At 46.2% G+C, this 24033-nt stretch overlaps 1 protein-coding gene across 3 annotated transcripts in view; it reads left to right on the forward strand.

The window, feature by feature from the left end:
• Nucleotides 1-20509, forward strand: part of ADD2 (adducin 2) — a 42212-nt gene extending 21703 nt beyond the window's left edge. For 2 of the 3 annotated variants that reach the window (XM_086700900.1, XM_025932436.2), the window contains exons 9-14: nt 2685-2942; nt 3901-4020; nt 4913-5002; nt 6908-7055; nt 8722-8847; nt 14028-20509. In XM_086700900.1, the coding sequence (XP_086557026.1) occupies nt 2685-2942; nt 3901-4020; nt 4913-5002; nt 6908-7055; nt 8722-8847; nt 14028-14332 (1047 nt within the window). In that variant the 3' untranslated portion in view covers nt 14333-20509. The remainder of the gene's footprint in view (nt 1-2684; nt 2943-3900; nt 4021-4912; nt 5003-6907; nt 7056-8721; nt 8848-14027) is intronic. The other variant, XM_086700901.1, reaches the window with a different exon arrangement.
• The last annotated feature ends 3524 nt before the right edge of the window (nt 20510-24033 follow it).

Consider the following 24033-nt stretch of genomic DNA (forward strand, 5'->3'; position numbering starts at 1 on the left):
TCATGCTCTCTCTGTCTCAAAAATAAATAAAACTTAAAAAAAATTTTAATATTATAAATCTTTTAAATGTATTTTATGATATTAATGAGTCAAAGGATAAAAACCTTTTGGTCATTTTAGTATCAGAAGTTATTTGATAAAAATATATCGACTTATAAATATAGCTGTTAAGACAGGAGGACATTTAACATGATAAAACAAATCATGGTAAAACACTAGAAGTAGAAGTAAAAGTATTTCCATTAAATTTTGAAACAAAACAATGATTCTTGCTGTCAGCACTTTTAATATTGTTCTAGAATAATATTGGACCTCAATCTAAAATGGGAGACATAAAAATAAAATATTGAAAAGGAAACAAATTTACTATTAAAAAAATTTTTTAGTGTTTATTTTTGAGAGAAAGAGAAACACAGTACAAGAGGTGGAGGGGCAGAGAGAGAGAGACACAGAATCTGAAATAGGCTCCATGGGTCTCAAACCCCCAAACTGTGAGATCATGACCTGAGCCAAAGTTGTACGCTTAACCAACTGAGCCACCCAGCTGCCCCCAAAATTTCTATTTTTTATAGATAGTATGGTTAAATGTATAAAGATACTTATTTCAGGGTTGTTTATAATATTTTGAAAATGACAAAGTATCTACCACTATTGGTTAGATAAATTATGGTATATTCATTCATTGGCATATTCTGTAGCTGTTTAAAGGTTTCTGTGTGGGAGTACTGATGCACAGGAGCACTTGTACCCCAATATTTATAGCAGCACTCTCAACAATAGCCAAATTGTGGAAAGAGCCTAAATATCCATCAACTGACAAATAGATAAAGAAATTGTGGTTTATATACACAATGGAGTACTATGTGGCAATGAGAAAGAATGAAATATGGCCCTTTGTAGCAATGTGGATGGAACTGGAGAGTGTTATGCTAAGTGAAATAAGTCAGGCAGAGAAAGATACCATATGTTTTCACTCTTATGTGGATCCTGAGAAACTTAAGATCATGGGGGAGGGGAAGGAAAAAAAAAGTTAGGAAGGGAGCCAAACCATAAGAGACTCTTAAAAACTGAGAATAAACTGAAGGTTGATGGGGGGGGTGAGAGGGAGGGGAAAGTGGGTGATAGGCATCGAGGAGGGCACCTGTTGGGATGACCACTGGGTGTTGTATGGAAACCAATTTGACAACAAATTTCATATTAAAAAAAAAGGTTTCTGGGGCACCTGGGTGGCTCAGTCGGTTGAGCGTCCGACTTCGGCTCAGGTCATGATCTCATGGTCCGTGAGTTCCAGCCCCGCGTCGGGCTCTGTGCTGATGGCTCAGAGCCTGGAGCCTGTTTCAGATTCTGTGTCTCCCTCTCTCTCTGACCCTCCCCCGTTCATGCTCTGTCTCTCTCTGTCTCAAAAATAAATAAACATTAAAAAAAAAATTAAAAAAAAAAAAGGTTTCTGTGTGTTTATAGGTTCAATAACATGAAAAAAAATCTCCAAAAACACATTGATAAGCTAGAAAAGCAGCTTATAAAGCTGTTTATGCAGTATGGTCCCATTTATATACTATTTTATATATGTTATATATAATTACTGTATGTATTCTATAGTTATGTATATACTTACATACATATGTGTATTTGTGTGTGTGTGTGTGTGTGTGTGTGTGTGTTTACAGAGACGGCCACAAAGATTTTTATTAGTTTTCTCTGGGGATGAGATTTTTATATAAAACCCACTTTTTTCTTTCTTTTTTTAATGTTTATTTATTTTGAGAGAGAAAGAGAGCAGGGGAGGGGCAGAGACAAAGAGGGAGAGAGAGTCCCAAGCAGGTTCCACACTGTCCGCTCAGAGCATGATGCAGGGCTCGAGCTCATGAACCAGGAAATCATGCCCTGAGTTGAAATCAAGAGTCAGATGCTTAACCGACTGAGCCCCCAAGGCATCCCCCCCCCATTTTTCTTTATGTTTTTCCATATTGCCTGATTTTTCTAGATAGGTCTATATTTTCTTTACAATCATAAAAATATCTTAATGCCTCTTTAATTTAAAAAAATAAAGGAAGAAGGTAGGCAAAGTCAAGAAATTATTGCTTCAGAAGCTGCCAAGCAAGATGACTGAATGTTCTCACCAATCACTCATTTCCACCTTGGGATATGGTCTTGCTTAGAAGCAGGGATGTTTTTGAGTCCAATTTCAGGGTTCTAAGAAGGAAATAGTTAAGAAGCCTTGGAGTCGAGAAAATGAGGGTTGACTTTAGAATCATCTGGGAGGCTTTCAGAAATCCTGCATCCCAGACTGTACCACTGTCCGTGGAAATCAGCAGCTCTGAGGGGCCCAGGCACCAGCATTTTTAAAGCTCCCAAGTGATCCCAAAGTGTGGCCAGGGTTGAGAACCACTGGAGTAGATGAAAAATTGGGGCACTGTTAGAGTAAGGAGCCCTGTCTGGGATTCTAGGGATTTTCTCAGCTCTAATCAGAGGGCTTGTTGGGGTGAAGGGAGGAAGATGTTGGGGGATCAGGATGAGGGAGCAATTCTGAAACACAAAAAAGGAACAGCAAGGCCTATGTTGTGTTACGGAGATTTTGGTTTAAACAGAATCCCTTAGAGAGAAGGGACAAGTGTGTGTGGGATATGTGCGTGGAGGCCATTTTCCCCACAGTAAGTGATTCTTTCTATTTCTGTCTTGTTTAGGGTTACAGAACAGGCTACACATACCGCTATCCCTTTGTTCAAGAGAAAACCAAACACAAAAGTGAGGTGGAGATTCCAGCCACCGTCACAGCCTTCGTGTTTGAGGAGGACGGGGTCCCAATGCCTGCCTTGCGGCAGCATGCCCAAAAACAGCAGAAGGAGAAGACCCGTTGGCTCAACACGCCCAATACCTACCTACGGGTCAACGTGGCTGACGAGGTCCAGAGGAGCATGGGCAGCCCCCGGCCCAAGACCACAGTAAGGAGATCAGGAGGGAGGGTGCCTGGCTACCTCTGTGGGCTAGACAGTTTTAAAGGGGGAACAGAACAAATATCCCCAGGTCTGGGTTATTACAGTTTCCCTTTAGGGCTTCCTATTGGGCATCTGGGAGCAGCTGCTCATGCCCACAAAATCTCTGGCCACCTTGTTGCACCTCTGCATTAAGATTTTGGGGCCTGAGGAGCATATTTCTCCAGGGCACAGCTGGACCTCACTCTCAACAGCACACAACCTAGGAGCAATTGGTTTTTGCTTCTTGCTCCCCCATGCAGAGGGGGCTTCTGCAAAGTTCATGGCCATCCAACATTTGGACTGTACATCCGATATAAACCCAGGAGGCAGGTGGGATATTAATTTCTATTACGTAGTCTTCTCCTTCCCCAGCCCTCTTCTCTCTCTGTCCTCCTCTCTTTCTCTCTCCCCCTCCCTTTCTCTCTCTCTCTCTCTCTCTCTCTCTCTCTCTCTCACACACACACACACACACACACACACACAAATACACATACATACACATCCACTCTTAATTTGATTTTTCATTAACATTAAAGTAACTAGCAGCCAAATAGAATAGCTCTTCATAAAAAAAAAAAATGAAGCCCTGCAAATTAAAAAATCATTAAGTCCTTTGATACTGAAGCTCAAGTGGCTACCTGTTTCTCAAAGGTGGTTGTTGAGGTTCTGAGCCCTAGTCTCCAGTGCTCTTTATGACTGACTGTTGACCTGAGGGACCTTCTTTGACAGCTGGGTTGTTTGTTACCCATGTCTCTTCTGGGAAACAGACAGACATGAAAGAGACCCAAGAAGAGAGAACATCTTTATGTAGGCCTGCTGACCTTCCGTGTAGGCCACATGGCCCAGATCTCAGGGGGTGGGCCATGGGGGAGGACATGGTGACTTTATTCCTTTGCCTTACCCACCTGGCCTTGTGTGTGTTCAGTGGATGAAGGCTGATGAAGTGGAGAAATCCAGCAGTGGCATGCCAATACGGATCGAAAACCCAAACCAATTTGTGCCTCTCTATACCGACCCCCAAGAAGTGCTGGACATGCGGAACAAGGTAAGGTGGGAGCTGCTTACCTTGCCATCGCTTCTCCCACAAGCAGGGAGCAGTCTCAGGTCTCACAAACATGAGATGAGTTCCCAGGGTGCACCTGTCTTAACACCCCAGATGCCTCTTGTGGGGAAGAAGCTACTATTCATTGGCCATACTCTAGCGCTGTGCTCACTCCTGTACTTATGTGGTCCTAAATAACCCTCAGACACAGATACTTGCTTGAGACATTAGATATGTCTAAGAAACCTGCCCACAAATTGAGTTTTTATGAATTTTATGCTATTTTTCTTTTGGCTCATTTTTAAAATTTCAAAATCTTTTCTGTTTATTTCTCGACCTTTGCTTTATAGTTCACTCACTCATATTTCTCATGTTACTTTAAGAACTTAAGTTGTAGTAGACCACCCCCAAAAGGTAAAATCACAGAATGGTGATTTAATGTGTGGTTTAAGGACCCTCTGCAGTGTTTGTTTAAAATGCAGATTCCACGGCCAATCCCCTGTTCCTCCCCACAGACGGATTCAGATTCAGTGGTTGTGGGGTGGCCCCGGGAATCTGTCATATTAAAGAAATTTCTCAGGGGCTTCGATAAAACATGAGGACCTCCTTCAAGGAGCTACTATGCCTTGTTCACCTCTTAAAATGACCTCCTCAGAGTGCATGAGAATCTGGTATTTTACATAAACTACTCATTCACCCTGAAGCAGACATGGACTGTCTCTTCAAGGCACACACTGCGTTAGAGGAGACAGGCCCCCCACCCCACTGGAAGGACCTTTGTAGACCCTAGTCACGGAACACGCTGGACACCAGTACGCCTTCCAAATGCTCCCTCCCAAACTCCACACTGTGACACTGAACAGCAAGCTCACTCTCTCCTTCTCTTGCCACACAGATTCGAGAACAAAACCGACAAGATGTGAAGTCGGCGGGGCCTCAATCCCAGCTCCTGGCGAGCGTCATCGCTGAGAAGAGTCGAAGCCCGGTACAGCAGAGGCTGCCCCTGTCTGGAGGGGAAACGTGTTTGCCTTCTGGGTCTTCAGTGCCTGGGGCTGGGCAGCAGGACCCCTGAGTCCTCATGCCCACCTTCCCCCATGATTCGGGGCGCTGGTGCTCTTGCTGCAAGACGGATGCTGTGAGGACCAGGGACAGTGTCTAATTGCTCTCTCTGGGTACTGGGCAGGGGAGCCTGGCCTGCCCCAGGAGGGATGCTAACTTCCATGCCTTACCCATGGAACTCCACTCTGCCCTCTATTGGTATCCTGCAAGTGGGCATCATAGGAGTGTGGCTGGTGACTCCCAGCTGCTCCAGGCCCGCCTGCCCTGAGCGTTTCTGGCCTCTGTGCGTGGATATGGCATCATCAGGCCATAGCGCTGGGAAGATGCTCATGTGCTCACAGAGGGAAGGCATGTATATAAGGACTGGTGCTCAGTTAGGAGCAGTTAGTTGCCCACACAAACCCACATAGAGTTAGAAAGTATAAAGTTGTTTCCATGCCTGAGATAGGACAGTGTTTTACTAGTGCTTAGCAAAAAGGGTGAAGATCATAATTCTGGCTTGTGTTGAAAATCATTGTTACTCATTGCAAGGTAGCAGTGGGCATGGCATATTCCTTAGTGGTAAGAAGGGGGAAAATACAGGAACTGTTCCCCTCTGCAGAGTAAATTGAGATAGTTTAGATCAGGCTGCAGCCCACAAGGTGGGTGCCCATGCCAGGAGGCGTGAAGGTTATGTCATTGCAACAGCACGGTCACCCACCTCCACTAGCCAGGATGAGGAACACCCAATGTGCCACAGGAGCAAGGATAGAAACACCCCATGATACTGGCGTGGTGGTGGTCATAGTTCGGTACAGTGAGCAAAACTGTTAAAAACTCTGCCATTTACACCATGTTCTTGGAATCCCTCTTTTTTGGGGATCCTGGTCTTGGATTCTCTCTTGAACTCTGTGATTCCTTAAGATAAGCCAATGCTGCTTCTCTTTTGGAAGATGCCCAAGGCCCATTGTCAGAGGACCTGGTAGGCCAGGGAAGGTGGCCTGGAGTGTGTGGTGTGGCCCAGCTGTTGTGGGCTCACCTCCCGAGTTTCACACTCTGACTCCTCCTCAGCTTCCAAGCACTGCATTCTCAAAGGTCACAATGAAGATGCCAAATTAGGAGAAAGGGCTATAGGGTCTGAATTTTAGACCTTGTCATGGGCTAGAGAGGTCAAAGGATTCCTGAAGCTCACACAAGGTCCAGCCAATGAGCCCCCCAGGAATTGTTGCCACTGTCCCCCAGGGACCTGCAGTACAGGCAGGTTGAAGATCTGAGATTCAGGACCTTGGCCTCCTTGTAATTTATGACTGTGTGCAAAACAGGACTAACTGTTTGGACTGAGAACGCTGAAGCCATTGTGTGTTTTGCATTTGACTTACTGCTGTGTGCTGTGGCTTGTGCTGCTGTCGGGGGGTGGGAGGAGGGTGTAGTGGGGAATGGCTGGCATGAAGCTGGCTTGAGCCAATGCTTTGCTTGCCGACTTTTGGCTAACTGACTTTGGGCTGCCAACTGTATCTGCATAGTGATGGCTTGCAAGCATCCACAGGAGGGATTGCAATAAACGTGTGTCTTCCTTCTGCTTGGGAGCATCCTTTGATTTTATTTCTAGGGCAGAGGGTGGACTCCCTGCATTTACCCAGGTAGTTGCAAAGAACCCAGGTTTGGGGGTGAGGTAGCCATGGGGAGGAATGAACAACCCCTACCCAGAGGCCCTGAGCTGTTTCCAAGGAGCTGCATGCCACGCTGCCCCTAGCAAGACCGCTGGCAGCCACATGAGTCTGAAAGGAAGCTCGGGCCTGGGCCCCAACCACGGCATTCAGAGAGCAACACACACTCTGTGGTTAACTTTCAGTCTACAGAGAGCCAGCTGATGTCCAAGGGCGATGCGGATACCAAAGACGACTCAGAGGAGACTGTGCCCAACCCCTTCAGCCAACTCACTGACCAGGAGCTGGAGGAGTACAAGAAGGAGGTGGAGAGGAAGAAACTAGAACTCGACGGTAAATAACCCTGGCTCCCTAGTGCTTCAGGATCTCCCAGGGTGGAGGGAGAGCTGGGGGCACCCAGAGAGGCAGCAGAGCCGCCAGCCATTCACTCCCACCAGTACCCCTGTGACCCATGCCTCTGCTTGGCAGGGCCCACGGGGCTCCAGCTAGCCTTCATTTGCTCTCACTCTCAATCTTCACTTGCTTTTCTCCCTCCTCTCTCATATCCTCAATTTGCCCTTCCTGCCCCATAAACCAGCATAATGCTATTAGTTACAGAATGGTCCTCATTGCTCAGCGCCTAATGGTGATGGCGAAACAGTGTTGCCACGACCTTGTCTGAGCCTCTCACCTGGGTATAAAGGAGTTAATCCTTGCACAGTACTTAGAACAGTGCCTTTAAGGGGCGCCTGGGTGGCTCAGTTGGTTAAGTGTCAGACTTCAGCTCAAGTCATGATCTCATGGCTCGTGGGTTCAAGCCCCCTGTCCAACCCCCCCCCCCCCATTGAACCCCCCGTCAAGCTCCTCATCCAGCCCCACATCCAGCCCTGCATGGACAGCTTCAGATTCTGTTTCCCTCTCCCAATGAGCCCTGCGTCAGGCTTGGTGCTGACAGCTCAGCCTGGAGCCTGCTTCGGTTTCTGTGTCTCCCTCTCCCTCCCTCCCTCCTTCTCTCTCTCTGCCCCTCCCCTGCTTGTGTGCATGCTCTCTCTCTCTCTCTCAAAAATCAATAAATATTTTAAAAAGAAAAAGAACATTACTGATTTCTTAAAAAAAAAAAAAAAGAACAGTGCCTGTAAGTATGGTTTAGGTCAAATAAACATTAGGTATGATAAGGTAATTATAACAGTGATATTTATTAATCTATAAAATTATTATTCCTTCTTTATTTCAGAATCTTCAGTCAAGCTCATTTCTCCATGTTGACTCCCAAATATTCACATTCATGATAGCCTGTGGGCTCTCACTCATGCCTTTGTCCCTTCCTGGCACAGTTTCCCCTCTCAGCTAGCCTGATCCGGACTTCCATCTCCAGCCCCTCTCCAGCTAAAAAGCCCTCTCTGTCCCTCTCCACCGCCCCCCCCCCCCCCTTTGAGCTATCCCTTCTCTTTGTTTCAAGAGCACTTGGGGTCTGAGACACAGAAGAATTCAGCTCCTGGTTTAGCCCACTAGGCGAGGCTTTTATTCCCTCAGGGCAGAGTCTTCTTCCACAACCCCCTCCCCACCCAGAGTCAGTCATCCTCCTGGGCACAAAGCACACACGAGAAAAACCCTTGCTAGCTTGCTTGGAATTCTAATATGACAATTGAAAAAGTAGATAGGAAACGTGGTGCTTTACATCCCTGGGGGTTATTTGGGTTGAACATGAAAATTAGATAAATGATACATAAGCTACATGTAAACAAATCACAGGCAGGAAGCCTGCAGCCTTGAGGTCCACATCAGGGCTAGCATTCCACTGGCAGATGCGCTTGGGTGGAGGAAACAAGACAGGAGTCTGACTCCTCCCATTTGCCTCCCCCAGAATGTAGCAGAGATTTTAAAAAGGTTGGGGGAAGGAGCTAACTTCAGCCCGGAGAAATGAGGACCAGCTAGAAGAAAGCATTTTTGTAAATGTTTTCTCTCTGCCTACCTCTCCTCTGTTTGATCCCTAACCTGAAGTGGTTTCCTGTATTTTCAGGAGAGAAAGAAACCACTGCAGAGGAGCCTGGCTCCCCTGTAAGGTCTGCACCTGCTTCTCCAGCACAGAGTCCAGCAAAGTCAGAGACGAAGAGCCCCCTGGTCTCTCCCTCCAAGTCTTTAGACGGTGAGTGCAATGTGCAGCTGGGAGGGAGAAGGCATGTCCACAGGCCGGAAAGGGGTCTGTGTGAAAGGCAGGGCAGAGGTGCACACTGCAGGGACCCTGCCTTTAAACAGGTGTTGAAAAGCTACCCCAAAAGCTTTCTGATCTGCCATTTCTAGGGAATCTGAAATAGGGATTACCAAATGTAACCTTGTTTCATTCACAACCTGTGATAACACAGTTTACAATTTAAGTGCCTGTCTGAGCAGTGATGAGTGAGTTAATGATTGGCCCACAGCCTTTTCACCACTAACTCAGACTGGCTGATGGGTCTTTCTAGATGCACCAGCCCAGTGCTCAAACTTTAATGTGCGTAGGGATCATCAGGATCTTGTTAAAATGAAGACTCTGCTGCAGTAGGTCTAGGGTGGGACCCAAGACCGTATATTTCCAACAAGCTCCCGGGTAAGGCTGATGATGTCATTCTCAACCTTTGGAATCTCAACACTGGAATTACATGGGGAACTTTGAAAATCCTGACGTCGGCCTGGGTTCCCACCACAGCACTCCCAGTAGTTCTCAGCTAAATGGACTAGGGGTAGGTTAGAGAAGAGTGCACTGGAGTTTTAAGATCTCTCCAGATAAACCTACTGTGTAGCCCAGGCTGAGAAACACTTAATTAGATACTAGTTTAGACAATTAATGTCTAGGCCCAACTCAACCACTAACTAATAATAACTGCTAATTTTAGAAAATCAGATAATCTCTGGGCCTCAGTTTCCTTATCTGTCAAATGAGACTACTAATATTTTCCCTTTTAAAGGTTCTTATACATATAAGGGAAGTTGTCGATGGAAGAGAGTATACTTTGAAAGAATAAGAACGTTTAAATGTAAGATCTAATTGTGATAATGATTAATAATATACATATGGTAGATAATGATGTTATTATAGTCTATACCACCTAGATCAGAAAAGTGTCCTTAATGAGCTTCTGGAATCACTCTGGGGCATGAACACTCCTCCCCTGGGTCCCTTGAGCCCTCACCAGGGAAGGCTGTACCGCCAAGCCGGGCTTGGTGGACTGATGAGATCTTCTCCCTCCTGGGTCGAATGACCACATGTGTGGATGCTGCTAGAATCCCCTAAGCCCTGAGCTTCCTCCAGAGGTGAATTGCTGCCTTGAGTGCAGTCCCAGCATTGCCAGAGGAAACCCATCTGCTTGTGGCCAGAGCTCCAAGTGGATGTCCCCTGCCTGTTTGTGTTCATTGTGTCTCATCATGGTGTTGTCAACCTGTCTCCACAATGTCTTCCTTTCTCTTCCCATTTGTGCCTTCATCAAAGGACTTTCCTCCGATTCTGAATACTTGTCTCTGTAGTAAGTATAGAGAGGCCATTTACTAACTCACTCCAACACTTGCAATGGGGGAGGGAGGACTTTTTCAAAAGAAATGTGTTTCTCCCCATCTTTTTCTATGGCAACTCTGCCTTCAGGAGGTTCCTGGCTACAAAATTCAAGGCCAACTCCATATCTGCTATGCATGGGCTGGGCCTCGCTCTAGGATATACACACACAGGATGCACTCATGCACAAACACACACTTGTACTCACACAGGGCATACCACCCAGAAGCAACAAGCCTGCATAGTGAAAGGGCAGTGGGGCAGGCTCCTGGGCACTCCCTTTGAGGGAATGCTTATGCCGTCAGGAGCACATCTGCATCCCTGTTCCTAATACATGGCCCCTCCAAGGAGCTCATGACCTCTTCTAGGGTTGTGGCCCAGAGCCTGAATGGCCTGGGGACCAACTGCCTTATGGAGATGTTTAGAGCACCTGACCTGAATGACCATGTCTTCGTCATCCCTTGGGGCATGTGCACCAACTGCAGGAGGGAAATCCAAGCTGGAGAGGAGGCTTATGGAAGCAGTGGGACAAAGGCTAGTAATTCCATTTTAGCTCCTGGGAGCTCCTTGGAGCAATCTCTGCTGTTCAGGGGGACAGAGGGCGGGAGGAGAGGTGTATGACAGGTGGGATAACTGCTTACCCACCCCTGACATCATTCCCACTGGTAGCATGATTCCTGCCCTCTCTGGTCCAAATTTGAGCCCTCACAGAGAGGCATACCCTGGTTGAATTGTTGGAAAAGTCAAGGTCTTCCCTGAAGGCTCTTCCTGTAGCACAGACAGAGCCAACTCTTCATGACGAGGCCAGAGTTGTAGCTGCCTCAAGTGACCGATGTGAAGCAGGGCTGGGTGGACATGGCCAGGTGGCCCGATAGCTTGCCTGGCTCCCCAGGGCAGACAGGGCTGACCCTCCCCTCTACGTGTGCACTTTCACATTTAGCTCATCCATTGGATCAGGGCTGGTTTTTCTCCATTTGTCATCATGCATCACCATGCTCTCAAATGCTCTGGTGCTGAGTCACCTTGGTGTCCCTCCTCATCTGTTTCCTACCCCATTGGCTTCCCTGAAGGAGACTCTTGCAAACCCTCTTCCTCCACACTGGTCATCTCTGTCATTGCCTTCTCTTTGACTGGCTCCTGACTGTCCCTGTCCCTACTGACTCCATCCTCCAGTAAACTTGCAGGAAGCACTGGCTGTGCCTGCCAAGAAATAGCCCTGTATTCAACACCATCACTTACTGATTTCACCATCTAAATAAGTTACTTAAAAACCCTGCAGAATTTGGGGGGGGGGGGGGGGCGGGGAGTGTGCCTAACACGAATCTTGCCCTTCCTGACTCATAGTGTTGTTATTGGGATAAAATTTGCAAATGAATACCAAAGGGCCTTATGATGTGCTTACGTGAATGAGTTCTCATTATGTACTATGTTCCCAGGATTGTGGGAGAAAATACAGGCTTGCTGTTTTAAGCCACTAAGTTGGGATGGGGCGGGGAGTGGGGGGTGTTATACAGCAATAGATAATTATTAAATCATGATGCATAATAAGAGCTGGTTTTATAGAAATTAGTTGTTCTGTGTGTTGACTAGACTCACCTGGATGGTTCTGCTCCACTCATGTTCACTGGGGCTGCAGTCATCTGGGAGCTTGATTAAACTAGAATTTCCAAGATGGTGCACTCTTGTCAATAGCTGGAAGACTGGGTTCAGCTGGGGACACTGGGATGGCTGGTCTTCTGTCTTTCTCTCTTTCTGTTTCTCTCTTTCTCTCTCTGTGTCTCTCTGTCTCCATGTGGTTGTAGGGCCTTTCCATGTGGCCTCTCCATGTGTGTTTCCATTATAGTAGTCAGATTTTATTACATAGTGGCTTAGGGCTTCCCAAAATCTAAAAGCAAGAACTTCTAGGCCTTCTTAAGTCTTCAGCCTGTAGCTGGCTCAGTGGCACTTCCTCATCATTCTGTTGGTCACTGTGAGCCACAGAGCCAGCCAGATTCATTTTGGGAGGGGACCATGCCCACCTGTGTCTTCTTAAAAAAAGGTAAATGACATATGCAAGTGTAAAATGGATATATTGGCAATAGGTTTAGAAAAGGACAAGATCATTGCCAAATGTCAAGGGAGGCTTTAGCCAGACAAGAGGGTTTATGAGGCCAACTAGCAGGTGAAGTGAGGAGAGGAGAGTGGACAGAAAGAAGGTTGTGTCCAGGCAAGTTTCAAGTCTATTGCCAGGTGATGATGATGGGAACACATGGTGCAAGGGGAGGGGAGTGAGGACCATTGAAGTAAAGGGACTTAGAGAATTTAGTAGCTGGATGATGACAGGACATGGGCCACAGAGAGTAGAAGGATAGGAGGCCAAGGTGTTGGATACTAAGAGAAAGACAGTCCTTAGAAGTCATCTGGAAGAGGATGTTGACTTGCCCAGAGAATTTCAGAAGTTATAAAAGATCTCATTATAAGAGTCTGCCCATAGTCAAACTAACCCTTTCTGACTGTCCCCAAATTTACACTCATCTGTCCCATCTTCCATGCAACCATACATTTCTCCAGTCTTTACCCCTGTCAAAAACCCTTGTCTTTTCATGAAACTTCTATCCTCACCTATTTCTTCTGTAAGTCATACCAGTTATACCTCACCCATTACTCACATTCCCAGAGTTGAGCATGCCCAGTGTGAGATCGCACACAACTCACACAGTTCACTCACTGACACCAACACTCACACACCACACCCACACACTCATTCACAAACACACACATATACTCAAACTCAACTCACACACACATATACAGCTCACCACACATTTACACACTTACAAACACACACACACACACATGCTTATCACTCATACACTCCTCTTAGTTTCACATAGTGAAAAGAACACAAGAACGGATGTCAGGAGACTGAGGCCTGCCCACTTTTACTACTTTACTCAGTTTTCATTTCTGTAAAATGGGGAGGAGCTGAGTTAGATGATCTTTAAATTCCTTGCTACTTTTCAAAGTCTGTGGTTTTATAATTTCCCCTCCTCCCTCCCCATCCAGGCATTCCAAAGCTTGAGTGGAAATGGGATGGGGGGTGGGGAGGAGAAAGGGAGGCAGGTGAGCTGGGGGGCTTATTTTCTGGGATCTGAGCAGCTCTGGCCTTAAACATGGTGGCAATCTAAACACGTTCCCTCCAGGTGGCCGCTAGAATGAGCCGACCATGCATCTTCCCCTTCATCTTCCCCTTCAGTTAATCCTTTTATCTTGGAAATACAGGGTCCATGTCCCTCAGGGATTCCATTCTCCCTCTGCCTTCCCCTCTGTGCCTCCTGGGAAGATATTCTCCTTTTTTCCCAAAGTTCTTCTCAGGTACAGAAAAGGAAATGGCTATAAAAACATGTAATTTCCATGTTAACTAATTGGAATTTAAATAAAAATTTAAAAAATGTAATTTCCATATTTTCACTGATGAAACTGAAATAGTTACAATTCTTAGCTTCCCCTTCTGAGTCGTGAGTGTCACTGCTCTCCCCTTTCCTATAGCCTGAGTCTGTCTCTTCATTTTGTGCCTAGAAAAGTTCTCAACTTGGTCCTCGCTGGGCCCCCTGCCACATTTGGACATCATTACCTTATTTACATTTGTAGACAATAGCCCAGAGTAACAGACCTGCCAACCCCCTACAATGCCAGCCTGTCTCTCCTGTTGCTCTACACTTATTTTACAGAATTATTTAGAAATGGTTCTGTTAACCCCAGGTAGAAACCATCACCTGAAATTGAAATCTTATGGGTCATGTCTTTTGATCTTTTTCTAGAAGGTGCTAAGACAGAAACAAGCAAAGCCACCACAGAGCCTGAAACAACGCAGCCAGAAGGAGTGGTGGTCAACGGGAAGGAGGAAGAACAGACCGCAGAGGAAATTCTCAGCAAGGGCTTGAGCCAGATGACCACCAATGCTGACACAGATGTTGATACCTCTAAGGACAAAACTGAGTCGGTCACCAGCGGCCCCATGTCCCCAGAGGGCTCACCTTCCAAGTCTCCCTCCAAAAAGAAGAAGAAATTCCGAACCCCGTCCTTCCTGAAAAAGAGCAAAAAGAAGGAGAAAGTGGAGTCCTGATTGGTAGCATTCTCATCTGCACCCTCTCTCTCCACCCCTTCCCTTCTCCCAACTTTGTCCCTAGAAGCACAGGGCCAACAAAGGATAGAATAGGACCCTGGATCACACTCTGAGGGGGAACTTAGAGATCACCCAACCAACCCCTCATTTTACAATTGCCCCAGAGAAATCAGGTGACTTTCCCAAGGTCACACAGCTAGTTAGTGGCAGAGCCAGCACTAGAATTCGGGTCTCCTGGCCCCTAGTCCAGTGCTTTTTCCACTATATAACACTGCCTAGTTGTGGGCCGCCTTTGTGAGGTTGCTGCCCACCAATCTGAGCCCAGGGCAGAAGGCCAGAGTGGGCTGCAAGCTCGCACAGCCTCAGACCAAATCAGACAGGTCGAGGCTTCCCCTGAGAAAGGTCCTTTTCCTTGCGGGAATCCAATCTCCTGCTGATGGAGCTGTCACAGTTTAGAAATCTCTCTTTCCCACAGGGTCCTTGCTCTGCTGCTCACAGTAACCAGACAAATTGACCTGTTCCCTCCACCAGAAGTTAATCTTTGTTCCCAAGGGCTGATGGCTTAGCTCATGCTTCCCCAACCACTAACCCTGAGCTTTCTTCATGGAACCTCCTGAATGACGGATGGATGAAGAATTGTAAGAGCGGGCAGACGTGAGGGCAAGCCAAGTCAGCCACAGGATTCGAGTAGTTTAATCAATATAAGAAGCCAGGAACTTGGCCCATTTGAATCGTGCATCTCAGGCGCTTCAAAACTAAAACCAAATTTAGCTTAGAGAAAAGTTGTCTCATGCTCAGGGCAGAAATTTGGGGAAATTTAGATCCTCCTTTGGCTTTGGGTTGTACAAGGAGGATCAAAACAACACAGGAAATGCTATGCCTTTCTAGCTTTGCATGACACACGGAGCAATGTGGCTCTACCTGTTTCACTCCTACCTGGCAGTCAGGTGTCCCCTGACTTCCCCGCAAACCTGGAACCTGGCTCACACACTGGAACTGGCATCTTACCCTTGGCTCCTTTGGGTTCCGACTCAGTCACTCTGGGTCCAGCAGAGGAGAATGAGATGAGCCCTTCAAGATTAAGTCTCTTGAATCATCTAGGAGAGAAATCAGCTTGAGTGTCCTCACCCTGTCACTATCTGTCCATCCTGGGGCCTAGTAAGAGCTATGGCTTTCGTTGTAAATGCCAGCACTACCTTTTCATATCCTTCCATGGGACATTGAGTAATAAGCATTGTTGGCTCCTAAAAAATAGACAATCCATTCTCTTTATAGCACAGTGTCTTCAAAGAGTATTTTTCCTTTTTGTCCTGATGATTGTGAAAGTACTTTTGAAAGTTCTTAATCATCGTTTTCCACATTTGGGCACTTACTTTCTATGTATAGACACTGTGCAGCCTTTACATTCGTTGCACCCTTTGACCGTCACAATAATCCTGTGATGTGGGTGAGGTATTCCCATTTTATGATTAAGGAAACTGAGCCCCAAAAGGACAATTGACTTGCTCAGGTGATGTGGCTAGAAAGATCAGAGCCTGGATTTGAGCCCAGCTCAGTCTGAGTCCAGAGCCTTGTTCTTAACAGTTGATGATGATTAGAAAACTTGAATCCCCAAGGATGGTTGTTTTAGTCCAGGACCCATTTCTGTGACTGGTCTCCACTGTGTAATGTCAGCAGTTGACATGAAAGCAGAAAACTACCCGTGTTCTCCCTCATCAATACACGTTAAGTTCCCAATAAACGTGGATTGTGGTGAGGCCAATGTGGGCCTCCAACAAAGGAGAGGCAGGAGCCGTCTGGTTGGGCCGGAGTATAGTTGGGCTATTTCTTAAGAAGGAAGGAAACTGACACCTGACTAAGGAGAACCCAGTGCTGCATCTCTCTAGTCAGATTCCTAACTGCTCCCCCACCCTCTACTTCATTCTACTTTCTGATTGGATCTTGTGATGGGCAAGCCAATGGTCAAGGGCATGTATGCCTCAGAAAAAGTCTGTGATGTGGGAAATGCCTTCAAAAGCCAATCCTCTGATGCCTTCTTTAAAAAAATAGATTTCACATTCATTCATTTATCCCTCACCATCTTTGTTGAGCACCCACTAAGCATCAGGCATTATGCTGTCATTAAAAGGAAATAATCATTGTAGCTAGAATAATCAGCAGGAAACAATGTTAGGAGTGGAGACAACATAACCGTTGACACAGCTTTTTGTGTTCAAGTGGTTGTAGCTCAGAGATGGTGTTGATTTGACTCTGCATTCAACAAATTCTCTTTATTCCCTTTACAACAATGAGGCCTCATAGGTGAAAATGCCAGAGCCTTGCTGGAGCATCATCCTTGGAATTTATGCCATGGGTCCACCTTACATTTATCCATTTTCTCATTCCTCATACATTCAAACAAAACAGCAGACCTGAAAGCAAAACATAGTCCCTGCCCACAGGAAGTTTTTAAGTGTAGGAGGCATGTAGACAAGTTACCAAAAGGGCAAGAGGGCAGAGATGGCATAAGGAAGTAATGATTTACTATCTTCTGGACCAGAGAAACTTTCCTGAAAGATGTGATGATTAAGTTAGGTTTTCAGACAAAGAGGAATTCTCCAGGAAGACAAAAGGGTTGTTGGAATATTCCTGATGAGGGAAAAGCACGTGCAAAGGCATGGAAGTGCAAGGCTCCATGACAGGTCCACTGAGTGATATAGTAATGCCAGAGCATAAAGTGTGAGGGGGTGGGAGGCTTTGTTTTATAGGTGGGAAGGGCTGGGTCAGAGAGAAACCTGTAGAAAATGTGCAACTAGATTTTATCATGTAGGGTGTTTGGAGTTGCTGATGGCTTACAGTCAGGATGTCATAATCAAGCTTGAATTTTACAAAAATCTCTTTGGCGGCTGGGTGGAGAATGGCCTGGAGAGGAGGAGAGCAGTGAAGGCACAGGAGATCTTAAAATGAGGCCTTTCTGAAACGTCAGCACTGAAACGTTCTTGGTGGCCTGCCTTACCTACATTTTCCTTTATAGCATATAGCATGCTTCTGGCACAGAATTTTACTTCCCTAAAATTCTTTGGATAAAGCATCTTAGAGATTTTCAACAAGGAGAGGGAAATATTCAAAGAGCTAATCCTTGGTGCAGTTTGCAGGTCTATTTTTGCCTTAGTGCAGAATTGCTACAAGAGCTTTTGAGTCATTCTGCCAATTTCTTCCTCCCTTGTATGCGCAGGAGGTGGGGCCCTTAGCTCTAGGCTTAAGGTGGTGCACTGGGTGCTATTGCAGGGGACATGCAATCCAAAAAAAAACCAGAGGTTTTTAGAGGAGAGGCCATTTTCTTTGGATTTGGATAAAAGTTGGCTGAAAACTTTTACCAGTATCCTTCTGGAGAAAATGCATCTATGGGGAGCTCAGAATGGGTAGGCAGTAGGTTCATTTCTAGTAAAGCCACTGGGCATGAATCTGCCACAGAAAGGGGTGAGAAAACACGAGCCAGTCTGCAGTGTTATGGATGGCTGAGCTGGGCAGAGGGAGGTTTTGAGGCTGTTTCCATGGGAAGACAGACTGGAGTGAGGTCGGGAGGCAGGAGACAGTTACAGAGACAAATTGGCTCCAGTGACTCTCTGTGCGCTGATGGCTGGCACCCAGCAGTGATGTGGGAGAACTGTCCACACAGTGTGGCCTTTCTCAAACTTTGCAAAAAGCTCTGCTAAGAGGCAAGCCTCCAGCCCAGATCTGTGCTCCATAAGGGCCTCCTGGCCTGTAGTGACCCAACTATCTGACTTTGTCCAGGTTACACACAGATTAAAAATAGCCTCCCTCAACAGTGCTGTAATGAAAATAGGGTTCTTCCTGTGCAGACAGAGAAGTTCTTCTTAAGGGACTTGCAGGGATTTGGATGAGCACCCTGGTCTAGTAAGAGCCCCACTAAAAACATTGCTCTCATACTATGGATTTATGTATACTGAGCCTTGAATCCTGCTCCCAGTGTCTAATGCACTGTCACTCCTGAATGTGGCAAGGCAGTCATCCAGAAGTCATTCGGCACCATTATAACAGGGCTATCACTCTTGTCAACATGCGGAGAAGCACTGTAAGGCCACTTCTCTGGTTACCATGGATTCGAAAGAACCATTCACCCAACACCACGATTTACTTCTGAAAGCTGAAAAGACCAAAAAGAAATTTGGAATTTTCCATGGAGGTATCCATGGGGGTGGATATACACATAGTCTCCCATTGGCCTGTAGGCCATCTTTTGCACAAGTGTATTTTATATGTTCTAGTTCCAGGCCAAGAGTATTCAGTTTTTGTTGAACAAATGAGAAAACATACAGTCCTTACTCGTTTTCCTTACACAGGTCAGCATAAGCCCTTGAATTGGTTGGTACAGTTGCTGTTGACACTCTGAGCTTAGAGGAAAACAGGTCTTGTATTTTCTCTCACCACTTGAGTCTAAGCAAACTCTCAAAGACAATAACATTCAAAGAGTCTCAGAAGAAATTAGGGAGGAGGTAAATCCACTCCCACAGAAAACACAGGGCACCCCCACAACTGTTCCCCATCTGTTCCAAAAGGGATGATTCAATGTGAAAAGTCAGAGGCCTGAACTGACCGATGAAATATGCTCATTGGTTATTTCTCTGTTGCAATCCCACTTGTGCCACAATATGAAAGAGCAGACACAGTAGAGTGATTATTGCCAAATGCCCTGTCTAGCCAACCTATCCACTTGGATGTGGCATACTTTCTGCCAGAAATAAAAGCATAGGTAGAGCCCTGTCACCAGGGCACATCCAACCCTCTTGAGCCTCTCAGTGAGAAGCCACCCTCACCCAGGAATCAGCGTGGGCATTTCAGGTGGGGTGTCCTTCTTTAGTGGAGAAATTTCCTTTTATCATTTTGTATAGATAGGTTACTCTCTTCAGGAACAATTAGAATCTCCAGTTGAGGGCTTTCTTAAAAATATGGAAGTGATGGTTCATATTGGTTCGTACTTGGGTTTTGCCAAATTGATGTTTGGTGCCATTTGCCTTCAAGGTGTCCCCAAAAGTTGGGTCATTGCTATGAGAAATTAGACCTGAAGATGGAGGAGAACTGGTCACAGTCACTGACACAGGGGACACAGGTGTGGCTGGAGGCCGAGCCTCAGTAGCTTTCCCCATGGGGCAGCTTCTCTTCTCACCCACTGGTTCCCAAGGGGCAGGAAGAGGCCGTCTGCAATATGGCAAGTCCCTACCTCTAAGTAGCTTAGAGAAAACATTGTGAGGGTTTGGGGTGGTGGGAGAACTATAGAAAACCCCCCAAACTGTTCTTGTCTCCAGCAGATCATCTCGTATAACTTTAGATCTTCTCTTTGTAAGTGAATCAAAGGAGGACAACGGTTGGACCAAGGATGGAGGGGTCACATTTAAATACATCAAAGCTCTTATAAAACGGGACTGTATTTTGGGGACCTCTGCCCCCACATTTCAACCCCACCTCATGCCTGCCAGGCCTGCTTTGATCTCCGTGGTCCAGCCCACCTTTAAATTCCTGCCATCTATGCTACAGCCGAGTCCAGCACTGTGTTCATCCCTCTCCCAGGAAGACTCAAGTGGGGAGGGCATCCAGGGCCTGGGCTCACCTGGCTGAGCGTGCGGGGGTCTAGGTAGAGAGTGCCGTGTTCTCTAAAGCCGTGGATGGTTTCAGTGAAATGTCTGTGTCTGACAATCGTCTTCCCTTGTACATGCATTGTCTGTGTTTAGCTTTTCCTAGTATTGTGAAGTCTCAAATAGGGGTTCCATGTAAATACTCTTTCTGCTACTGAAAATGCCAGCCCCCTGGATCATGCATCATTCCCACAAACGGTTTTGCCTTTACGCTAACACTTTTTGAGCCACTGATGTGCAGATTGATGATTAGTTTCTTGGGCTTTTATTTTGCAATTTTATATATATATAATACACACATATATAATATATATATATATATATTTATGGGTTGGTTTTGTATAGTTTTCTGTTTGAATCTCTGAGCACCAAAGCTGCCCTTGGATTTTCAAGAGAACTTTCCAAAGCCACTTCCTGAGGCCCCCCACTCCCTCTCTGCTTTGGTGTTTGTGGTGCTGGGTGGCATCTCTGCCCATGAATTTCTGTATGTATGTGCTGTTATCTCACCTGCAGATATTACCCTAGTAAATCTACCGTGCTTGGCTTCCCAGTGTGTGACCCATCTCTGTCGGCCACCCAGCTCGCCCTGCTCTCAGGAGAGTAGAAGCCAGAGAGGGGGTCCATGTAGAGGAACATCCAGCCACACAGGAAACTCCCATTTTTGAAACCATTCCTCACACATGTGAATAATTGAGGGAGGTAATACAGTAAAATACTGTAGGCTTCTAAGAAGGGAAAGGCCATGTGGATTTGCAAACAGCTTGTGGAGGAAGATCAGTTTAGATGGGCTGGGGTACAGGAGAGGGATACAAAAACATGTGGATGGTCCCCATGGGTTGCAGATTCATGGGCTGGAATGCAAAGAAGTGTCAGGCCAGAATCAGCAGGTGGGGAGAGCTAAGAGGTCACCCAGAGGGTGAAAGGGGAATAGAGATCCTAGGGAAGAGAAAGAAGACGAAAGAGCCCATTCGCCCCATCCCTGCTCCTCTTTACTCACATAAGGAGCCCAGGATTTGTTGAAGGTCCACACACATATAGGTCAGGCATTGTGTCTCACATGTAGCACCTCATTTAAACCCCATAAAACCCAAAGGGCAGTCCTATTATTACCTACTTTACAGATGAGGAGCCGGCTCTGAAATGAGGTTTTTGTGGGCCACAGGTTTGTATGTGGTGAAGCCCAAATTCAAACCGAGGTCTTCTAGGTAAGCAAGCCCTTAATCTTTACACCACTTCCCACTAACCAAGTGTCCCGAGCAAATCTCCCCATCCCCATCGTCACTCCCAGGCCCGCTACTTCCTGGTGGGCCTGTGTCCCCAGTGCTGCCTCTTGTACCCAAAGCTCCCACGGGTTCCTATGGACCTAGCACAGCCCTGCCCCAAGGCCATCAGTGTCTTCTCTCCTGAAGTCCCCAAGGAGACCACCTGCATGCCATGTGACACACAGCTGTGCGCACCACTCAGGCCAAGAAGCACAGCCAGTGTGCCCACACCATCTTAGAGAGCTTGCTGCAGCTGACAGTGGTGGTGCAAGCCGTCAAGGGAAGCTCCTCTTCCTCACGTCCTCAATGTCCACTGCAGACCTGAGGCATACAAACATGGAAACAGAACGCCCTCCACCTTCCAGAAACGCTGAGGGATTTCTTCAGAGTATGCCCAGCAGGGGAGAGAAGGCCTAGGGCCCAGCGACCCACAATTCCCTGTGCCTGAAAGGAGCACCGCCTGGACAGGAAGTGGAAAGGCCGGGCAGGGGGCGCCAGCTTCCACCCGGAGCTGGATGAAAGCAGCGAGGGGAGACCGCGGACACTGGGGAAATGCGGTGGGCTCCAGGCCTGACCTCAGAGCGTGAGCAGGGTGCCAGGGTTCACACTGTGGAGCCCTGTTTGCAAGGTCTAAATGAGGAGGTGAGAAGGGGGATGCTTGAGCACCAGGATCCTGACAAGCATCAGAGAGGGGTGCCATGACCCTAGGTAATGCTGCCTACCCTAATAAATATGCAAAAGGAAATTTTCAGCCAAGTTATTGTGGATGCCACGGCTGCCACCTAACCATAATCTGGCAAAATGTAACCATTAGAAAAGTAGAAATCTTTCCTTTTTTCTTCCTTTGGGCCTTTGGACACAGATCCACACATCTCTGACAGGAACCACACTTAATCTGATAGAGATTTCACTCTATCAAGAATCAGCATGGAGGGGCGCCTGGGTGGCGCAGTTGGTTAAGCGTCCGACTTCAGCCAGGTCACGATCTCGCGGTCCGTGAGTTCGAGCCCCGCGTCAGGCTCTGGGCTGATGGCTCGGAGCCTGGAGCCTGTTTCTGATTCTGTGTCTCCCTCTCTCTCTGCCCCTCCCCCGTTCATGCTCTGTCTCTCTCTGTCCCAAAAATAAATAAAAAACGTTGAAAAAAATTTTTTTTAAAAAAAGAATCAGCATGGAGAAAAATAATGTGGTAATAGTTTAAAACTATTGATTTAATAGTTCAAAAGAAGGAGGCCATTCTGACAAACTGGAAGACATGCTCCTCAATGAAGCAGAGTTACTGCAAGAAGCAGGAGGAAGGCTAAGAATATCTCTGTTAATATCCATTTGTCAGAAAGCACCAGCCAGTCATGAAAAGGGAGCACTTCAAATCAAGAAAACATTTTTTGGTGATGAAAAACAATGCCATATTTTAAAATGAGGCATAGTCAGCAGCAGGTTGAATATTGTTGATGAATGAGGAGAACATAAAGATATGTTTAGACATGGAAAGATCCCAAGCCCATCACTTGAAAAAAATTAGCCAGTCATGCATCCTGCTGATTGGGAAATCAATGTAAGTAAATAATTCACAAATCAGGAAAACACTGAATTAAAAAATGGTAGTAAGCAATTATGTCACAAATTTGTAGCGAAGTCTAGTTTTGCATTATTAATTTAACAAACTTAAAGCAATTGTTTAAAAAGTAGCTATTGGAGTACATACACATCTAGAACAGCAGAGAGGTAGACTATGCTAGACTTATCATTACTGATGAGAGAAAGATGTAATCATTTCATCTTTTAAATTGTTACTATAGGAATAATGGTTCACTTACATATAAAGTTGTAAACATAGAGATGATTTATAAAAATGTAAAGATGATTTTCATTAAAAGACTATATAGCTTCCATATCACGGAACAGAAAAATAACCATAAAAAAGAAATCAATAGGAATCCAGCTAAGATGGAATAACAGAAACCATTTTTACCATCCTGCTAAAATAAATACCCCCCAAACGGATAAAATATATGAAATAATGATTTTTACAGCACTTGGAAATGATTGTCCATGGAGGACACAAGAAAGTTTCCCTGCCTTAACCACCAACCCCAAAGCTAAGGCTGCTATGCCTCCTGCTGCCACTACTAAAGATGACCACCAGGAGGCGACATTTCTCTTCTCTGCTTCCACTTTGCAGAAACAGTCCCAAGCGGTACTCTTCCATTTTCTGACAGATAGACCCCAGCAGTGCTGTCGTGGAACTCGACCTCTTTTTGTCACCAGCAAAGGGATCAAGGATGAGCAGTGAGCCTCCTTACAACCTGATTTCTGAGCAGCTCTTAACACTTACCTAATACTCAGTACTCTCTGCCTGGTTTCCAGATTCCCCATCTTTTGGGGAGCTGGCCCACTGGCCCCAGCTCACCGAGATCTGTTCTGGCCAAGAGGCCATGCATGATAGTGAACTGGGTTCTAGAGCTCTGGAGCCACACTGCTTGGACTGAATCCTGACCCTGTGCCCTTGGACAAGTCATTTAACATCTCTAAACTACAGTTCCCTCAGCTGCAAAATGAGAAAATAATCGGTATGGAAAATCCCAATTTGGGGGTCTAATTTTGATGATTAAGATTATTTTATTTTTCAATTGTACAGTGAAGGACACCATAAAATCTTCACTCCTTTGGGCTTCTAAAGGTCAGCCTCTACTATTCTTAAACCTAATGCATGTACAGACATATCCACACACATCCCCACACACACGCATAGTCCTCTCATGCACACCCCCACATACAACCAACACATCCACCCACACATTCTCTCTCT

The sequence above is a fragment of the Puma concolor genome, chromosome A3, assembly GCF_028749965.1.
Source record: "Puma concolor isolate L17-30 chromosome A3, mPumCon1.1.hap2, whole genome shotgun sequence".
Lineage (NCBI taxonomy): Eukaryota > Metazoa > Chordata > Mammalia > Carnivora > Felidae > Puma > Puma concolor.